Raw genomic sequence first — 15,315 nt, forward strand, 5'->3', positions numbered from 1 at the left:
TGATTTCCATAAGAAGAAAAAGTCCCCCATCAAAGTATATTTGAGACAAATAATTTATTATTTTGAAGGGTAGCTGTAGAAAAATCTGATTCACTTCTGTTTACAGCAGTCTAGGGAATTATGATTAAATAGCATATTTTTCCAGACTTCACACATCCTAGACCTGTGTCCCCAACAGATTTTTCTTCAGTATTAATATAGTAAAGTACATGGCATTTCATATTTTATATATATATATATATATATATATATATATATATATATATAAAAATACATATATATATAAATATCTACATTGCTGTTTAGTCAGTTTGGAACTAATGTCCATGTGTAACAAATTATTAACAATTCTGATATTTGCACATGTGTACATATATATGTCCACAAAAACTGGTCTGTTGATGAATATAAAAAAATATACTAAGATGCCAAATAAATTGATTTCATTATGAAATGAAGACTTTTATTAAGAATATATTTTTATCAGGCATTTTATAACAAATTGTTACTCTAGGTATAGGTGATTTACCCAGTGTTTTTTAAAAAGTAAATGAATCCCACCATAGTTTTTCTTGAAGGAAAAATCATTTCTCCAGTTGTAGAGGCGTACTAAAAGCTTCATACACATTAGCAGCAAAGTCTTTCACTTGCTCCATTGTCAACAGATCCTAGCAAAGATGACAATATAACATTATAGTTTGCAAAAGGTATAGATAATTGGAATTAATTTCTGCAATCAAGAAATGAATTCAGCTCTAAGAAGCAAACCATTTAAGAAAATGAGTACTTTTTCTTGTAATAAATTCTAAAAGATAGCTATTATTTAGGTTCTTATATGAGGGATGGTGGTATCACAAGCATTCAAGTGTGACTTTGGGGAAAAAAAACAAATAGTCTTCAAATGAGTTTTTGTGTACTTAAGTGCTAGATAAATGTCTGTTGAATAAATATAAGAGTAAAGGTACTTTTGCTGGAAGCTGACATAACATGGTTAAGGGCATATTATTTTCTGGAAGTCTAACATATGATATGTATATATGGAGTACGTATACATGCATACATGAACCACACATATACACTATAGTGTAAGGGTTCTTAACACCGCAAAAGATTTGTGAATGTAAAGAAAAAAAAAATCATTATCTTCATTAACTTCTAACCAAAATTTCATCTCTCTTTCAATTATGAATATAGGCAATAAATTATGATATTAGCAGACTGTATGACTTTGTCTTCAATAGAAATCATAGACATTTTCATATTATGTGACAGTTGTGGAAGTTATCAGAACTCTCATTATATCTTGATTTAATGCATGAATAAAGAGGCAATATTGCAACATCATAAATTAAAAGAAATCTTGAAAACTATATATAATTGGTTTCCTTTATAATATTATCTATTTTATTGTATGCACTTATAAATATTGTTCTGAGAAGGGGTCCACAGGCTTCATCAGACTGTGCAAGGGTCCATGACAGCAAAGGTTGAGAGCCTCTGAGGGTGTCAGAGAAATATGAAGTAAACCTGGCCCTTACGAGCTCTGTTTCTGAAGTATCGGAAAATCCAAGTGAGGCTTAGGCATGTCCTAATCTCAATCAATACGTGGTTAAATGATCTCATCAGAGAATCTGATGTTATTTAGTTTCAAAGTATCCAGTCTAAGTGTTCAATGAAACATAGATTATATCAATGTTTCTCAAACCAGGATTTGCAGACATGCTTTCAGAAGCGCAAGAATTTGAGGGGAAATTTTGTGTTTTGATTTCTATTAACATGTAAAATAAAACTCAAACACATTCTGGATTATTTGGAAGACAAAACATATAACCTACTATTGTTCCTGATTTTAGGGCATTTGTTTATATTTATGTTCTTATTGGCTTTAAATAGCACTACATTAAGTGTCTTGTGCTAATGAGAAAAGAACAGAGGTGGAAAATTTTTCAAATGAAGGCCAAATCATGTAAATCACATGATACAAATGAAGCTTTCGGAACAGTTACAGTAGCTTAAAAAAAATGCCAGCAAGTCAGCTTTAGAAAACGCAGGCTGAATGCTCAACAGCATGAACAGTAGCAGACAGGTCCACATTCACTTTGGTACAACAAATTATCAATAGTAGTCATCAGTCATATTATAGTACAATCTGTTTTTCATAGTTTAGATTCTACTTAATGTAAGTGCTTTGGTTTTGAGTTACAAAAACGCTCTAATCTTAAGGAGCTTATTGAGTTTTTAATTTATAAACTAAAAATGATTTTAACCCTGGAGGACTGTGATACATGTGTGTATATACTTATGTGAGGTGTATGGACAAACCTGAGAAACACTACCATTGTAGTGCAAAAGCAGCCATAAACAACACATAAACCAATGGGCATGCTGTCCCCCAATACAACTTACAAAAGCTGGTGGTTGGCTGGATTTAGCTCATAGGTCATAGTTAATTTATATCAGTTTTATAATAAAGACTTCAGTCTGTTCAAATACTGTATCCTGATGCAGCTTCCACGATGTTTTCAGTAGTGTGAGATAAAAATGACGCATCACAGGGTTGGTTCAGACTCATAATAGTTTTTTCCTTATGTTATCTGAAAGCCATCCAAAATAATTTATCTCCTGCTTGTGTTATTTGAACACTTTGAAAATAATTTGAAAAACTACCTCCCTCAATTGTTTTCTGGTTTTCCCATTTACTAACTTTAACAACTATACTATCATCCCAGTATCTTCTACCACAAGGGTCGGCAAAGTATGGCCTGCAGGCCAAATCCACTGCTGCCTGTTACGGAAACAGCCACACTCTTTTGTTCATGTATGTTTCTGACTGCTTTCACACTGCCAGAGCAGAGTTGAGAAGTTTCCATAGAGACTGTGTATGTTACATAAAGGCTAAAACATGTACTATCTGGCCCTGTAGAGTTTGCCAACCCCTGTTCTCCAGCATTCCCACAATAGGCTTTCCTACATACCACTGAAGTTGAAGTAGTAGCAGTAATTCAAAAGGATTAATTTTATGCAAATTAACATTCTAATCAAGGCAAAGGCTTTACAAAAAGATAAGTGGAAATAGTAGAGTATATGACAATTTATTAAGAGGACCACTTGGTATTTTAACTCATAGAAATTATAAGTTAAAAAATTAAACTATAATTGTAATAGCCTTGTCAATCAATGGTCTAGTATATACATTTAATAGATATCCAGTTACACCAAAAAACTTTACTAAACATTAGTATCAATGGTGTTTTGACTACAGTGAAACATTTGTTTTTATTATTAATTATAAATTTTATATCTAAATTATTATACACTATTAAAAATAAAATCTAATTATAATTAGATTTTAATGAAAATGTAGTGCATAAAATTATTTAAGCATGAAGACTGATGATGTTTTATGCTTGGTTGTAATTTCCACTCATCTGTCAAAATGAACATCCTACTGGCCAAGCCAGGGACTTCTACAGAAGAGGACAAAAGTAAAGGTAAGGTTTAAATGCCCAAAGTTATGGCCTTTTTCTCACACTGATATACATGTGAAGCTTAAAATGCAGTAAAATGAGATCAGCCTTATTCACTATTTTTTCTGCAATATGAGTGCCCAGCTCTTACAGGTGAGAAAGATGACAGAAGTCTGAAGAGTCCAGTAAGGGAAAATGTGCATGTGAAGAACAAGCTGATGACACCACAGTGAAGGGAAGAAACAGAACTCAGTCTCAGTGCTTTTCATATTCCCAAGAGTAAAATGTCTACAGAGAGGATACACTGCATTGTCTGAGACAAGTCACACTAAGAAGATGCCAGCTTTATGCTTAGGCCATAGGGTCTCCTCTCATTGTACACTATTGCAGCAGTTAGCATTTGGTACTGCAAACAATTTTTTAACTTATAAGTTTCCAAATTTGCACATGACTCAAAAATTCAAAGTTATTTTGTTTATAATTTCTGTCTTAGTGAATTACTGAATTACTCAATGAATTACTGAATTACTCAATGCATTCTAAATGGAAATGAAGAAGATGAAGTTATAAGTAGTCTGATAAAACGTTTAAATGACCCACTGTTTATGCAGCTGTTAGTGAGCATATTATTGATGCACTATTAACAGCTACATTTTATTAATCACTAAAATGCCTTACTTCTCCACAAACTTTTTTAGTTTTCCTTGCAATGTGTGGAACTGGATCCTTGATCTGCCTCAAGGCTCCATCTTCTTACTAGCACAGCTTAATGCCAAACATTCATGCTATATAAATTCAACTGACCACTATGATATACCTGAACTAAAATGCAGTCCAGCAAGTGCTGGACTACAACATGGAGAAAGGCACTCAAACTTACCCATTTGCTATGATTCATTATCACTCTCATGGGACACTCTACATGTACTTTCAAGTTCTGTGTTTTTTTGAAAAAAAAATCTCAGCAGAGAATGTAACTTTATGTTAGACAAACATGACCACCACCAAGAATACAATTTGTTTTTAATAACACTCCCAAGCTTTCTTCTTACCTGAACAAAATGACTAGGTGTTTCACTGCAAACTGAATGGATCTGTCCGTTTACTATCGGAATTATTTTAGCTAAAGGCAGGCTGACACTGGAAAGACTGAAAAATCATCACAGTAATGATTATTTTCTGAAATGACCTCACAGGAATTGAACATCTTAATTATAAAAGTAACAGCCACCGAAACATATTTTTGGAACTCTATTAAAAAGGAAATAAAACACAATTCTATCACTTAGAAGTAACAACTCTAACTGACATCATGACCAATTTCTTCTAGTGGTTTTTACACATACCTGGTTTTTTGTCTACCAAAAACCTCTAAACTCCTAAGCACACTGTTTTGCATTTTTATTGTTATGAGTATTTTCCATCTTACTAAAAGTTCTTCTAAAGTATTTGTCTGATTGTTTTTTAATGAATATAAAGTAATCTGTCCGCTAGCCATGACAATTTATATCATGAGCTCCATAGAGTTAGGGATTTCTGTTTTTGCCTAAATTTTCTTAATATAAATAACTTTTGTATAAAGATGAAATCACTAGGTCAAAGGGTATGAATGTTTCTGCTCCTTTACGCCTTCTTTCAATATCAAACATTATCTTTTTCTTTAATCTTTCTATATCTGATAGGTGAAAATAGTATCTTATAGGTTAAATCTGCATTTCTCTTAGTTACTAACAATGTTGGGTATTTCCCCTCTACTCCAGTGAAACACACCATTATTTATCAGGCTGTATAAGCAGAAAATATGGCCATTATCCTTCACACTTCTCTTGCCTATATCCAATCAGATATTCTAAAGATTTCTTGAAAGAAATCTTTCAATAATCTTAAAATCTTTTGAAAATCTTTGGCATTTCTTTCTCTTACCTATATCCAAATAAAGAAGTGCCAAGGAGACTCCCCATTGCCAAACAGATTCCAAGCTGAGCATTATCTCTTGCCTGGACTACAGCAATAACTTCCTAACTTGTTAAAGCTCAATAAACATTTGTTGGATGCATAAATGAATACATGTATATATCACTGTATGTATGTGATATAATGACTTAAACAAGACTCGTTTTTGTGTTGGGCTTGTAGATTTAGTCTTATTACATTAAATATGACATCTCATACATTTCAACCTAGGGCTGTACTCAAAATTTCCTTTTAAATATTATGCAAATGCTGAAACTAGGGTGTACAACCAGTGTGCTGTGCTGAGATTTGAGGCAATGCTTAAACAAGAATAAAGGAAGTGGGGAGATTTATGTATTCTTGAGGGAAGCAGGCATTATTTTTTTTTCATGGTATCTTTGTAGCATTTTTCAGAATCTATCATGATTTTGATTACTTGATTGCTTTCTCTCCCTCTCACTATCATGCAAGCTCCATAAGGTTAGATACAATGTCTATCTTATGCACTGTATTGTTCCAGCACATAGCAAAGGGTCTGGTGTACAGTGGACACCCAATACATACTTGTTGAATTGATTAATAAGTCTTCATTCATCCATTGCTGTGTACTGCCCCAATCCCTGTTTCCCCAGTTCCTTCTCCACAATGCAGTCAAACAAATCCTACAAAGTAAATTCCATCACATCACTCTCCTGCTCAAAACTCTCCAGCAGCCTTCCAGTGTTCCCAGATGACAGCCATAAGAATACAATTTGTATTTAGTAATACTCCCAAGCTTTTCACTGTAAACTGCATGGATCTGTCTCCGTATTTGTCTGACACCACTCTTTTCCTAGTTCTATGTGTTCAGTTACCACACCAGCCTCTTTACAGGCCTTAAAATGTACTTTGGTTGTCCTGTGGCTTCAAAACCTTTCCCCTGTGGCTTCTGCCCAGAATGTCGACTGCCCCACTGGAGTCTAGGGCCATATTTAATGGCTTCCAATCTTAGTTCTCAGTTTAAATTATTTCCTTAGGAAAACTACTTGACTGTCCACTTTTGTTTAAATTTTTCTATTGTATGTTCAGTATTCTCCTCCTTTATAACACTTCTCATAGTCTATACACTTATATTTACTATTTGCTCCACTAGATTATAAGATCCATGGGGACAGAAACCTAGTACGGTACCTGATTCATAGCACATGTTCTATAAATCTTAGATGAACAGACAAATTGGCCATTTCTACCTGTTCTTTTTGTGAATTATCTGTGTCTTTGATGCAAATTTTCCTTCTAAGAAAGAAAATTTTTCTTTCCTTAGGTGTTTCCTTCCTTAATTGATGTGCAGAAGTTCTGTATATAATGCCATTACACTCATGTATGATATATATACATATTGCAAATATTTCCCCCTATATATTTGCATTTAATATTGACAATAAAACTTATAAAAGCTTGTTTGATCTATAAGTTAAAAAACTGTAAGTCAAACCTATCCTTTTCTTTATATAAAGTTCTTTAGTTTCATTCTTAGAAGTACCTTCTCCATCTTGAGGTCACGTAAAGATTCACCTGTTATTGATCAGTTCATTTGTTTTTACTTGGTATATTTAAATGTTTTATTAGTCATTGTATTTTATTAGTCATTGTAAAATGACTCCTGAATTTTATTAGTCATTGTAAAATGACTAATTTTTATTAATCTTACCAACATTTACTTAATAATAAATCTATTCCCCACAATCATCACTAATATCCTATTTTTTTAGTTACTTCTGTATTTTATATTCTATTCCATTGACTTATATATTCTTTTATGAATAAAATTATTTTAATAATTATAACTTATATTACATATTATACAGGGAAAGCATATTCATTGCTCTTCTTTTCCAACAACTGCTTAAACATTATCACTCCATTATTCCTCTAGATTACCTTTATTATCATTTGTCAGATATGAGATGAAAAAAGCAACCATCCTCCAATCCCCAATAGAATTTTCATAGTATTTTGATTATATTTATAGATTAATTTTGGAAAGCTAATTTTACACTTTTTAGTTGATTCTCTTGAGTTTCTAAGTATAAAGTCTGTCGCCTTCATATAACAACAGCTTTTGCTTCTCCCTTTTCAAAAAATTGATATCATTTTTAAAGCTTACATGAGTTTAACTTAGAAAACCAAGAGTCAACTAACAGTTTATTCAAATGGTAAGTACACTTAGTAAATTGTCTATTTTCCTTCTTATTTCATTGTCCAACAGTAAAAGTTACCTATTTTCAAGATATAAGTATGTTAAAAAAGCAATAGCTTTCCTGAATTGGATCTCAAAATTGGTCTTCTCCTAGCCTTACTACATTAGATAGAGTAATAGAATGATGCTGAATAATCTGCCAATAGAGACCAATCTTATCATATTAGATAGAATAACAGAATAATGCTGAATAATACGTCAATAGTGACCATCTTTATACTGTTTTTGAATTTAATGGAAATCATTCTAGTTTTACTATGAAGTATATTTGCTTTAGATTTCAAACATTCTTTTTCATTTATTTATTTTTTTTAAGAGACAGGTCTTGTTCTGTCACTCAGACAGGAGTACAGTGGCACGATCATAGCTCACTGCAGCCTTGAACTCCAGGGTTCAAGCAATCCTCTTGGTAGTTTTTTAAATTTTTGTAGATTGCTCTGTTGCCCAGGCTGGTCTTGAACTCCGAGCCTCAGTCAATCTTCCTGCCTTGGCCTCCCAAAGCATTTGGATTACAGATGTGAGCTATCATACCTGACTCAAATATTATTTTACTATATAAAAACATATTTTTTATTTCTAGTAAGAGGTTTTATCCAAAACAAATGTTACATTTTACTGAATGTCTTTTCAGCAACACTGAAGATAATGTTTTTTTATCTTGTTAGCTTATTAATGTTACGGATTACCAAAATAGCTTTTCTAGTTTTAACCCTTACATTCTTAAATGTTAATTAATCATAGTGTTGGAGAATAATAAAAAATTTGGAGAAAAATAAAAAATCTACCTGACATTTGATAGACATTATTGAACACTTGGCTTTACCACTGCTGTTCGACTTGAAGTTATTTAATTTTTTTGTGTCTTAGTCTCCTCACCTGGAAAATGAAGAATACTAGTACATATTTCCTAGGATTATTTTAAGAATTCAATGAGATACATTCTGAAAAATACCTATCATCAAACTAGCACATGGAAAAAGTATTAGCTGCTATTATTATTGCTATGTATTTCTGGATTTCATTTGCACTTTTGACTTTTAAATATCCATTATACAATATATTATATGCATATGTAATACATATAATACATACATGTTGCATATACATTTTATATACATATAAATTAAAACCTTTATTAGTTTACATCATTTTTCAGTTGATTCTCTTCAGAGGTCTGGCTTATTAATTATAATAAACATAACTAATGTACTCTGTGTCTTTGCCAATAGTTAAAAACCTTACTTCTGTCTTTTTTCTTTTTTTTTGTCTCACTGTCTCACCCAGGCTGAAGTGTAGTAGAATGATCACAGCTCGCTGCAGCCTTGACTTCCTGGGCTCAGGTGATTCTCCCACCTCAGCCTTCCAATTAGCTGGGACTACCATGTGCTACCATGCCCAGCTACATTTTTCTATTTTTTGTAGAGATGGGGTCTCTCCCTATGTTTCCCAGGCTGATCTTGAACTCATGGGCTCATGCGATCTGCCTGCCTCAGCCTCCCAAGGTGCTGGGTTTACATGCCTGAGCCATTTGTTTTTTTTTTTTGACTTACTATGATGGCTAGAACTTTCACAACATATTAAAACGATGGAAATGTTTCTAGCATTGAATCATGAAGCATGAAGTTGGTTATTCAAATGAAATAGAAAAACATATAGAAAATATCTGAGTGCCTTGTGTGAGTAAAGAAATATGAAAGGGCACAAGATAGTCTGACTTTTGAGAGGAAGCTTAAAATGTAACTGACGAATAAAACTCCAACTCAAGGTAGCACATGTAGGTTGTATATAAAAGTGCAGATAATGGGTACTATAGTTCAGAAAAGAAACACTATCATGGCTGATGTGGTTGTAGTATAATTTTTACAATTCTTCAGTGTACAAAATCAAATATTTGTTTATGTTAAAATAACCTTTACAATTATGTATCACCACCTGGGAAATAATGAATACCTTGCTATGTACAGATTATAGTGAAATTTTACTAATTGGAGCACCTTGATTTATACAGTATATGGGATTGGTTTCGAGCTAAAATTTATTTTTGTATAACTTAAAACATTTTTAAAAGATTTTAGGGTGAGATTTAAATTACTTCAGAAAATAAACCTTATGGCTCTAAGTATTCTAAATGCTCAACGTCAATGTCAAATTATTCTTTTCTGTACAATTAAAGAAGGGTCTCAGAGAATTAGGTAAATAATTTCTGGCCCCATGTACTTAAGGATTAAGTTGGATATTGCACATACATATTGCCTATCATTTACTGTGTCCCCAATTTAAAAAAAACTGTTTTAAGCCACTTCCTATAGGAAGGACGTGCCTCAAATTTTAATGAATGAGTTTACAGTCAACATTGATTTAGTATCCATTATTTTCTGAGTTTGATATAAAAAACTGCAAAACAGAAATCCTTAAAGAATGCAACTTCTAACATGAGATCAAAGATATTCATGTTGGGATAATAAAGATAATAAAAAACTGTAAGATATGTTATGGCATACATATGACCATGATTTAGTAATAGTTATAATTAAAATCAGTAACAATTGCAATAGCTAAATATTTCTAATTCTATGATAGGACTGGAAATAAATACGTTTAAGTATTTGTAGAACTATGAGGGGCTAATTCATCAAATGAGAATCTATGCCAAAAATGCCCGGTTATTGTAAGGACCAAAGTATTGAATTGTACAGACCAAAATGGCATGCAGTAATGGAATAACATTAGATAATGCATTAAAATTTAAGTACATTGTCAGCTTTATATTCTAAAGAGTTTTAAAAAAAACCCCATAATTAGAATTCAACTTATAGAAAGGTAATTTCACAACTTGAGTACTTCAATATAGTGGCAAAGTTTTTGGAAGAATGCAAGTTTTAATACTGAAATGAACATTAGCTTCTGCTAATGAAGACACTGTTGGTTTAACAGAGTTTAATTAGTTAAAAAATGAGGCATTCAAATTTACTAGGTTTGTTGTTGTTGTTATCTGGAACAAAAAGACAAGCAAAGCACCATTTTTTTAGAGCATTCATTAGTATAACATTTTTATATGTTATATGTCATCTTACCTATTCATAGAGTTACCATGTTGCAGGTCCTGTTCAGTAGGTCGAAAGAACTCAGCCATATTGTCTAGAAGTCTACTAAAACCTCGGTTTAAACAGGTATTCAAAACTGTACTAAAATCTGGGCTATATAAAATAAGAAGTACTAGTTACTTTTTAGATTCTCAATGGAAGAGAAAACAAATTCAATAATAATGTGGCTACCTTTGAAAGCCACCAACATTTCTAGTCACGATCTAATACTGTAAAAATATATCAAGGAGTCAATCTTTAAAAAATATTTTAAAGTGAGCTCATTTAGCACAACATAATGAGACTACTCACCCAGTTCACTAGATTTTTATAATACTAATCAGTACTTTGTACAATGTATTTTTTTTAAAAAATATCAATACTAGTACTACTAGTTTTGAGGAAACTCTTGAATTTCCTTATAGTCATAGGTTATTGGTTGGCTTTACATCCTCTAGCATGATATTCCAGTGAGATGGAAAATATTATTGTGTACAGATGAGGAATTGATACTTGAGAGATGAAGAAACTTGACAAAAGGTATGTGATTAGTAAATCGGGGAGCTTGAATATGAGACCAGGGCTTTTTGATCTTAATTATACTCTCTTAGTACCTCACAAAACCCTTTAATATAAAGAATAATATATAATGATGCTATAAAAGCTACAAAATTTCTAGTTATATTCAAGTTTCTTGACCAGAGTGTGCATGTGTATGTATGCATCTATATACCTTTTCTCTGTAGTCATCTCTCTTTTTAAAAGCATTTTAATGGCTTTATTGAAGTAGGACTTCGAGGCCATAAAATCCACGCATTTTAGATGTACAAGTCAATGATTATTAGTAAACTTGCATAGTTGTGCAACTATTGGTACTGTCCAATTTTAGAACATTTTCATCAACTGTTATGCACATTTCCAGTCAATCCTCATCTCACTCCTGGCCCCAGGTAACCACTAACCTACTTTTGGTCTGTAGAGTTTTCTGGACATTTCATACAGCCATACAATATTTGGTCTTTTGTGTCTGGTTTCTTTCAGTTAGCATAATGTTTTGAAGGTTCTTCTACACCGTAGCATGTATCAATGGCTTGTACCCCTTTTTTGCTACATAGGGGCTCCATTGCATGAATACATCACATTTTATCCTTTTGTTAGTTAACAGAAATCTCAATTGTGTCTACTTTCTGCCTATTGTTAATAATGCTGCTATGAAATTTCTGAACAAGTTTTTGTCTAGAGACGTTTTCATTCTCTTGAGTAGATACCTAGGAGTGGAACTGCTGGTTCGCATGGTAAATTTAGGCTGAACCTTGTTCTCTTTTAAAGGTAATATGGTAAGGTTCCAAGAAGACAAAATGATTAAGGAGATGGAAGCTGAAGAAATGGAAACTGAAGAAAAGATTATCATAGTACCTACTTCCTAGGGTTGCTGTAAGGTTTGAGTGAGTTAAGATAGGTAAAGCAGTATAGAACAGTGCTTGCTGCATACGCACTCAAAAATGTTGATTTCTATTCTTCTTATTGAATTCATTTAGGCCAATGAAAGAAATGAGAAATAGATAAACTTGCTTTCTATTTCACACACAGAAAAACAGAAGCAGAGAGAACTTCAACATACTTGTCCCACCCCATCTACCCACTTACATGCATCTGACCTATCCTCAGCCATCTCTCCTTGACTCCTATTTTACTGCATATTGAATCTCATTCCTTTCTCCTATTCAAAGTTGTTTATTCTTAAAATTATCCTGCTTTCTGACATCAATTTATCCCTCTCCTATCAATTCAGTAAATACTTACTGAGTATCTACTCCATGCAGGGCACTGTTCTAAGCGCTCAAGATACACTGGTGAACTAAACAGATAAAAATTACTCATCTCATGGAGTTTAGTAGAAAGGTGTGTATAAAAAATGTTAAAGTCATAAGGTGTATTAAAAAATGTTAAAATATACTGGCTTCCACATTCCCCTTAAATACTGTCCTATTTCTTGGAATTTCTCACAGCAAAATGTTGAAACATGTCTATGCTTGGTCTCTGCTAAATTCTAATTCTTCTCAATTAGGTTATCTCCACTGCTCCTCTGAAACTTCTCAACAAGATCACTCAACAACTCTATCTTAACACATCTGATGTTATTTCTCTGTCTTTATCTCCTTTGGCCTTTCAGAAGCATTACTCCCAATTAATCATAGTCTCCTTGAAACACTATCTTCAATTGTCTTCCAAAATACCTCATTCTTTCTGTGTTTCTTTTCTTTTGCTGGCGGCTCCTGCTCAGTATCTTTTGCTGGCTTTTCCCCCAATCCCAAACTCTAAATGTTGGAAGGCTCTATGACTCAGTTGTCTTCTAGTCTCTATCTGTTCCTATCCCCATGTCTTTAAATACCATATATAAAGTAACTCCCAAAGTTATAAACTAACTCTTGAATTCCAGACTTGCATATTCAATTGCCAATAGGCATATCCACTTGGATATGCTTAACGCTGTCAAAATATAAATGGCAATTTCTATTTCCTCAGATGCTCAGCCTCAATACCTAGGAGTTGTCCTTGCCCCCTCTTTCATAACCCACATCAAAAAATTCTACAAGTACTACTGGTTCAACCTTAAAAATAAATCTATTATTTAATCACTTGTTATTGCCACCAGGCTACCACCCAATCCAAGCTACAACTGTCTCTTGATTAGGCTACTTCAACTCTTGAAACTGGTTTCCTTCTTCTATTCTTATCTCTTTGTAGTCAACTAACCATAGAACAATGAGATCTTTTATAAACACAGAGATGATGTCATTGCCCTGCTTAAAGCACTCCAATGGCTTCCTATACATTAAGGAAAAAAAAACAAATTTCTTATCATGGACTACAAAGTTCGACACACTATGGAGTTTCCATGTATCTCTCCAATCTCACATTCCTATTGATTTTCTAATTCACTGTGCTCCAGCCAACAATGGCCTCCTTGCTATTCCTTGAATAAACCAAGCATTAGGATTCCTGCAACAGTTCTTCTGCCTTGAACTGTATTCTTCTGGGTTAAAAGGTTCATTTCCACAGAAGATTCAGGTCTCTGCTCAAATGATATCTCTTCAAAGAAGCCTTTTCTGACAACCTATTACAAACAGCATCCCTGGTCATACTCCTTAATCTTCTTTGTGTTTCATCAACAAAGTTATATATACTTGATATTATATCAGATTTATTAGTTTATTATTTTTCTCTCCCACTAACATACATATTCCAGGAGGGATGAAGACCTAGCATTTAGAACAGTACCTAATATGTCACAGATAGCCAATACATATTTGATGAATCACTCAATGAAATAAATGAACTAAGTGAATGAAAAAATTTTCTTTCTATCTATGAAACGTAGAAATTTCAATCCAGACAAGCTCCTGAGGGTGGAGGACCAGGGCTATACATTTGGCTTTAACTACTAGCTTGTTAAAGTAATGGGAGTACAAAACATTGCTTGGGAGGCAATTGCCAATGAAGTAAGAACAAATACCTGGGAAATACTGATGGCTTTTTTTGTTTTGTTTTGTTTAAGACAGGATCTTACTCTGTTGCCCAGGCTGGAATGCAGTGGTGCAATCATGGCTCACCACAGCCTCAACCTGCCAGGGCTCAGGTGATCCTTCCACCTCAACCTCCCAAGTAACTGGGACCACAGGTGTGCACCACTATGCCTGCCTAATTTTTTTTCTTTTGTTTAAGAGATGGGGTTTTGCCATCAAACCCAGGCTGGTCTTGAACTCCTATGCTCAAGCAATCTACCTGCCTCAGCCACCCAAAGTGCTGGGATTACAGGCATGAGACACTGCGCCAGGTTGGAAACACTGATGTTTAAAGCGAAGACAGAGATAGAAAAATCTAAGAAACGATGTGAGAGGTGGGATAAAAATTAGATTATACTGTCATGAAAGTTATGTGAGCAAGAATTTCAAGAAAGACAGTGTCAAATATCAGAGAAAGGTCAAGTAAGATTAACATCACAGATTCACTGGAAATGGCAAAAGATTACTGATGACCTTCCACAGAGTTTCATGAAACGATGTGGTGGAAATCTGAATAAGGAAAAAAAGTCGACATTCCTACTTAGAAAAACAAAAGATAGAATTTGATGAATTCAGATAGTAGAGTTAGTAGCTGAGTTAAACCCTAAGAAATTCCTGCTTCCCTCCAGTTTGAGTAGGAAATGCTATCTAAAGGCTGGGGAACAGTTGAAAATTTAATTTTAATATAATATTATATTGACTATGTTGTTCAAGAAAAACTAAAAAATGGTCTCAAGTGCATTCAACATACACACACATTTTTCCTGTTATGTGAAGTATACATACCTTTCCAACATGTCTCTAGTTTCATTGAGAAGTTTAATAGTGGTAATGTCTCGAGGAGAAAGTCCACAGGCCTATAGAATTAAAATGTCACAATTCAGGTTTTTAAACATTAGCACAGCATCAGGATAAAACTAATCACATTCATAAAATAAAGAATTCAGGAAATCTAAAAGTCTATGTTCTATCAACAATAAAAAAAATTAGACTAAAAAAACGCTGTG

The 15,315-nt window shown here is 33.2% G+C and overlaps 1 protein-coding gene across 2 annotated transcripts in view; it reads right to left on the reverse strand.

The window, feature by feature from the left end:
- Positions 1-233: 233 nt before the first annotated feature.
- Positions 234-15,315, reverse strand: part of PEX3 (peroxisomal biogenesis factor 3) — a 37,355-nt gene continuing 22,273 nt past the window's right edge. The window contains exons 9-12 of one of the 2 annotated variants that reach the window (XM_003926860.4): positions 15,095-15,165; positions 10,734-10,856; positions 4,520-4,616; positions 234-668 (exon numbers count right to left, since the gene is read on the reverse strand). In XM_003926860.4, the coding sequence (XP_003926909.1) occupies positions 585-668; positions 4,520-4,616; positions 10,734-10,856; positions 15,095-15,165 (375 nt within the window). In that variant the 3' untranslated portion in view covers positions 234-584. Of the gene's footprint in view, positions 669-4,519; positions 6,083-10,733; positions 10,857-15,094; positions 15,166-15,315 lie in introns of those variants that run through there. The other variant, XM_074397359.1, reaches the window with a different exon arrangement.

The sequence above is a fragment of the Saimiri boliviensis genome, chromosome 4, assembly GCF_048565385.1.
Source record: "Saimiri boliviensis isolate mSaiBol1 chromosome 4, mSaiBol1.pri, whole genome shotgun sequence".
Lineage (NCBI taxonomy): Eukaryota > Metazoa > Chordata > Mammalia > Primates > Cebidae > Saimiri > Saimiri boliviensis.